This window comes from Marmota monax, unplaced genomic scaffold (genome assembly GCF_021218885.2).
Source record: "Marmota monax isolate L192 unplaced genomic scaffold, Marmota_monax_Labrador192_F-V1.1 WCK01_AAM20220418_F8-fsc00046, whole genome shotgun sequence".
Lineage (NCBI taxonomy): Eukaryota > Metazoa > Chordata > Mammalia > Rodentia > Sciuridae > Marmota > Marmota monax.
Genome location: NW_026692486.1, coordinates 13,995,279 through 14,001,859, shown reverse-complemented (window position 1 = coordinate 14,001,859; position 6,581 = coordinate 13,995,279). Strand labels below are relative to the sequence as shown.

Below are 6,581 nucleotides of genomic sequence, written 5' to 3'. Positions count from 1 at the left end.
GCACTTGCATTCAGAAGCATTTTATGAATCAGCACCAGGTTTGCTCCAAAATAAAGCTCATTTTCCCCTACTACCCCTATTTGTTGAGAACAATATTATACATTAAAGATGCATTTACATGAATCATTTTATAGAGAAAATTATTTTAAATTTAAAATTATAATACTTATTTTACGCATAACTTAAAAAACACAGAATTTAAAGACAATACCAGTGAGCACTATCATTCTGTATGACTAAAACACTATCATTCTATATGACTAGCAAACACAATACAAGGCCAAAAGGCAAAATATATACTTTGGCAATCCTATACAAAAGGGGTTCTGTATCAACATTCTTTCATAAAATAAACACAATACATAAAAACAAAACAAGAAAAACTGAATTTTGACAACTACACAAACTGTGGCATTTCAAATTCAAGGTCTTGTAACTCTTCCATTTGTTTTAGCCTGAGTCCCTGGCACAATGGATTCATGTCAGGCAGGCCAACCTCCTCACAGTTCTCCTTAGGCTCAGCAGCTGGCTTCAAAGCATAAGCTGATGTGCTGTCTGCCTCTGGAACAGATTTCTCCACATGACTCAGGGGAGTAAGAGCTGTGCTAGGAGGCACTGCTGCTGAAGGTGAAGCTGGTCTCTCCTCAGTCCCCCTGACTTTGCTGGTCGGGGTAGGTGGTTTGTAAAATGTTGTCCCGAGATGGGGCTGCAGTATTCTGGGTGCTCTTGCAGGAGCAAGACGGTGAGAATGAGAGGACAGTTTCACTGGTGCCTCTCTTGCTGAACTGGCTGGCATGTTGGGCTGTGTGGAACTGCTAGAATGGTCACCACTAACCTTGATGCTCATTGTCCCCCTTTCCTGGAGTATACTTGGCACAATCACTGCACTCGTGCCAGTTAAGTTCTTTGATTCACATTGTTGTCCCTGAGTTTTTTGTGGAATCTGCTGATCAAAACCGTTAATTTGGGAGCCAAAACTAGTAGGGGTATCTTTTCTATTAAGTCCTTCAAAGGTAAGATTCTGGCAAAACTTGTCTGAATTGACAATTCCCACATTTCTGCTGTTTTTCTCATTAGGGGAGCTTGCAAGGTGGAACCTATCTACAGGCAAAAAGAAACATCTGATCTTGGGGCTTGGCATAGGCCTCTGTATATCATTTGTTGTCACATCAGATTTCAGACTAAGTGGTTTCGTGGTCTTACACATATTGTCCATCTTTTGTGATGATGATTCAAGTTCTTTGTGATCTGAAAAAGAAGAGATTTTTTTTTAACTTCATGAAGCTTGGTTAATAAGAAGTGTGGTTATTTATGAATGGGCATTCTCTCAAACAACAGAGTCTTACATATTTTTTCCAACATTATTTTCTCAGTCATCTATGCAGAGGAATTAAAAATCCATACAATATTAAAGGCACATTTTTAATTAAAGCATTACTTTTTAAAATTTATCTTAATAGAACAAATAGTCACAAAGCACATAAAATTTAAAAAAAAAACACTTCCTGTAGTAACTTGTTTTAATATACTACCCATGAATGAATATTTTCTGTGTTAAGACTTTCCTGATTTCAACAGGCAGACAATGGTAACTCTAGAACAGTAACACTATTCTGTACACCAAAAAACGCCATGTCCTGAATCCCAAGGACTTTGCCTGTCACTTAATCTGCTTTTCAGCTACATTCTGTCCATGCTGAGGGCAACACACCAGAGAGGACTTGGATGCTCTCCCAGCTGATCCACTAATACATGACAACATCCTCTGGACAAAGGAAGGTTGAAGAGCTGTCAAAATTGCCATTGTGCTACTGGTCCTGGAGACTCCAGATTTACCTCCTTCTCTTTCTCCTCTAGTCTGGTCCCAAGGTCCCTGTTTTCTCACCTAGAACCCTAGCATCTCCCACTCTGTCTTTGCTGCATGTACCCCAGAAGCTTCTGTTGCTAGAAAGGTGCAGCCATCTGGCCATGATCCTCGTCTCCCTGCTGAGAAACATCAGACAACTGTGTGCTTTGGCACTGGTCTGATGGCTTTCCAACAGCCCTGTTCATAGCCCACAGTCCTCATCCCTGCCACCTGGTCCTTCTCCCATATCGTTGGGCAGTGGTTTGCAGACAGGTGCACTGCAGCATCACTTGATGATGATCGCAGGTCATCATCTCATCTGACCTCCTTCTTCACCTGAGGCTGCTGGCCTCTCTTCCCTGGTTCCCAGGCAGTGCTCATGTAATTTGCTCTCCTAGACCCTTCACCACATTGATGGAAGTGAGCTGAGCCATTGTGGTTGGATGGCAACCACCAGAACATATTTACAGTCCTGCAGAACTTCTAGCACCACTTCTAGCTGCCTGGGTGCTGGCTCAGCTCCTGCTCCAGTTCTGCAAGTAGGGCTAGTGCACTAGCCCTACTTGCCTTCTTCTGTCAAGACAAGCTCCTATGTGGAGATATGTTGGCATCTGGTGTTAATGATCTTCTAAAGAAAAGGCTCAGAATTACCTGATATGTAATGAAAATTTCAAATATTTTAAAATTATTTATTGTTATTACTATACCTACCTGGGAATCCAATTTCATTGGACAGTGAAATAAGGTTACATTTAGGAATGACACAGGATGAGGTTCAAATCCTGAATCAACAATAATTTAGGGACATGACCCTTGGCATTATTTACCTTCCTCAGACTGTTAGCTATGGCTTAAAGGAGGCCAAGGTTCATAGCACAGAAGTGCTAAGAAGATCAAATCATATAAATGGAATCAGTGAGTCCAGTGCTTTTCTTTGCAGAGAGGTAATGGACTGTCTTTGTTTTCAGACTTTCTCAGGCTACACTAATTGATATTTCATTAATTTTATATATCAAATTTAACATTTATGACTATATATTGAAAAATTCGGATTTAGCTCTACTAAATCAGTAACGAATGAAAGGTTTTCAACCCCCTTACCAGAAACCATTCACTGAAATTAAAGGATCAAAAAACTGAACAAAAAGACTGGAGCCAGGAAAATGGAAGACATGTGTGCTTAATGTGCTAAAGTTAGGCCACAGGTAAAGGGACACAAAAAACTTTAGGAGTGTATTTTTTTGAGTTTCAGGAGTCCAGCTTTTTTCTGTTTTGACTTTAATTGATGAAAAAGAAGTAAAGGTGAAAACAAATCTCAGAAAGAGAACAAAAATAATTTATGAATTTCAAGATATCTTTTTACAAGAAAGAAACAAAGCATGATATTCATTTAAATGACATTCATTAAACTTTCTCAATGGCTAGAAAAGTTAACTAATAAAACCTTGAAGTTTGAACTTACCTCAACTTAATACACCTTGTTTTTTTTTAAAGAATGAGTATTGTAGATGGACACAATATTTTTATCTTTATTTATTTGTTTTATATGGTACTGAGGATCCAACTCATGGCCTCACACATGCCTAGGCAAGCGTTTTACCACTGAGCTACAAGCCCAGCCCTCACCTTGGTTTTTAATCATGACTTCTTGGCAAGGTTTGAAATATGCAAAGATATATGTTACATAACCACTCACCAATGAGACATGCATCCCTTTTTTCCAATGCATTTTGCTTGCATTCTGATTCCTCAAATGATGTAGCCAATTCATAATTTTTAATTTCAATATCTGCAGTGTGGATGTCCTATTGATACAAGAAAAGTTTTAAACTAAAAGCAAAACACATCTCAAAAACAAACAGTTCAAAGACTATTAACTTGTTAACATAAACATCACATATTTATTCCAATTCTGTAATGGTCAAAACTCACTTGCTTTGTAGAAAAATATTGTGACTTTGTGGAATGTTCTGTTGATGTTACGGGTTTGGAAGGAGGGCTTTTATCCACCCAAGGTGCAACAACATCAGTACTAGATGAAGCATTTTGTGGCTCTAGGGACCCATCGAAGATCATCTGTGCATTGGTAATGAGGAATTCTACCAACAGGGCCTGATTGGCATATGCAACAAGAGAGGAGGAGATGGTACCAGGAGTGGTTGTAGGCCTGGGCCTCATCAGACAGGGTCCAAATACCACCCCCAAGTTTTTTGAGTTCATCAGGTTTTCTTCAGAATGGTCTACAACCCTGAAAAGAAGAACACATAAAGTGTATGAGATTTGCCTAATAGATGTCCTTAATGGTAGTTTACTATGACTTGAGAAGGGTGGAGAAAACTTGGGCTATAGAAGACTACAAAACTTTTGTCAAGGGTCAAGTTTGGTGGGTCTAGGGAAAGAATCCTTTGTTTCATTATGATACTTACCACACACCAAACTGAGTTTCAGAGTACTATATTAGGATAAAATGCATGTAAGTAGAAGGAACTACTGAACTCAGTAGCAGAAGGAAGAAAAACACCTCTAAATATTGCTCCATCATTGTATGTGGGATATACTCCCTGTTTCTTATACTGGAAACTGAAACAGCACTGTCAATTTCTCTCTCACTGCCCAGTTAGTTTTCTTTTTTAAAAAAATAATTTTTACCTAGAGATGGACACAATACCTTAATTTTATTTATTTATTTTTATGCAGTGCTGAGTATCAAACCCAGTGTCTCCCATGTGCTAGGCAAGTGTTCTATCACTAGCCACACTCCCAGCTGCCCACAGCTAGTTTTCTAGCCTAGATGATTCTCTCTCCTGAACATGTCTCTGTTCTACTGCCACTATCAATGTTCTGGTTTTACTTCAAACACTCTCAGCTTGTTATTTCTATGACTATCCAAAGAAATCTGTCTCTGCCTGGTTTAGCTATCAGGATGATACTAGATTCATCTATGGGTAAAAAAACTGATATATATATATATATATATATATATATATATATATATATATATATATATAGTGAATAGGGTAGTTTTGCTATTTGTCTTTCAGAGGATTCATCACTGATGTATAGAAATGCATTTGATTTATGGGCATTAATTTTATATCCTGCTACTTTGCCAAATTCATTTATTATTCTAGAAGTTTTCTGGTGGAGTTTTTTGGATCCTCCAAGTGTAAAATTATGTCGTTGGCAAAGAATGATAATTTGGGTTCTTCTTTTACTATTTGTATTCCCTTGAATTTCTTTCATCTAATTGCTCTGGCTAGAGTGGCAAGGATTATGTTGAACAATTTTTAGATGGAATGCTTCCAATTTTTCTTCATTTAGAATGATGTTAGCCTTAGGTTTAGCAAAGAGAGCTTTTACTATGTTGAGGTATATTCCTACTATCCCTAGTTTTTCTAATATTTTGAACATGAAAAGGTACTGTATTTTGTCAAATGCTTTCTCTGCATCAATTGATATAATCATAGGTTTCTTCTCTTTAAGTTTATTGATGTGATGAATTACATTTATTGATTTCTGTATGTCAAACCAACCTTGCATCCCTGGAATACACAATTTGATCATGGTGCATTGTTTTTTTTCATAGGTTTTTGTATGTGATTTGTCAGAATTTTATTGAGAATTTTTGCATCTATGTTCATCAGGTAGATATGGGTCTGAAATTTTCTTTCCTTGATGTGTCTCTTGCTGGTTTGGGTATCAGGGTGATACTAGCTTCACAGAATGAGGTTGGAAGGGTTTCCTGCTATCCTATTTCATGGAATAATTTGAAGCCCTTCAAGATATGAATAGTTAAAAAAACTGTGGTATATATACACAATGGACTATTACTCAGCATTACAAGAGAATAAAACAATGGCATTTATATGTAAATGGATGGAGTTGGTTAATATCATGAAGTAAGCCAATCCCCCAAAATCAAAGGCCAAAATTCTCTCTGATAAATAAATGTTGATACATAATTGTGTCTCTGGGGATAGAGGAACATTGATTGGGCTCAGGAGAGGGAAGGAAGAGGAGGGTATGGGGTACGAAAGAGTGTGGAATGAGACAAACAGCATTACCCTAAGTACATATATGACGGCACATGTGGTATGACTCCACATCATGTAGAGAGAAATGAAAATTTGTGCTCCATTTGTGTACAATGGATTGAAAGGCATTCTGATGTCATGTATAACTGATTTGAACTAATAATTTTTTATAAAAAATTTTTATTTTATTTATTTATTTGTATGTGGGGGTGAGGTTCAAACCCAGGGCCTTGCACATGCTCTACTGCTGAGCCACAATTCCAGCCACAATAAATAAATTTAAAAAATAAAAATAAAAAGGAGATCTTAATTGCTGTCAGAAAGGTCTAGCAGGCAAATCTGAATATGTGAAATTCCTGATTCCAAGTTCTTTAGTGGGTATAGAAACAACATGGTCAATTCATCTGCCAGGTACATAAGATTTTTTATCAAGTCTCTAGGAAGGGTAGCACAGTTCCTGCTACTACTTGCTATATTGTAGCCTAATGAAATCAAATTTTCTAAATGCAAAATGCTTTCTTGTGTCTCCATGTCTGTTTCTCTTTGCCTCATATGCTCTTCTGTACATTCACTACCAAATCACCACTCAGTTCTTAAAATCAGACACAAGGCCTTTTGCCACTTCTGCATTATTCCTACCCCCAAAACTTCCTCTGCATGCCTACAAGCTGTGCACAGCTACTAGAAAAAGGATGATGGTG

General features: G+C 37.6%; 1 protein-coding gene across 1 annotated transcript; it reads right to left on the bottom strand.

Moving 5' to 3' along the window:
* Positions 1–397: 397 nt before the first annotated feature.
* On the bottom strand, positions 398–1,252 carry LOC124091916 (rho GTPase-activating protein 29-like; the record flags this gene model as incomplete). Its single annotated transcript, XM_046443139.2, has 1 exon — positions 398–1,252. A coding segment is annotated over one exon (855 nt), but the record flags the coding sequence as incomplete, so codon positions are not given.
* Between the last annotated feature and the right edge of the window lie 5,329 nt (positions 1,253–6,581).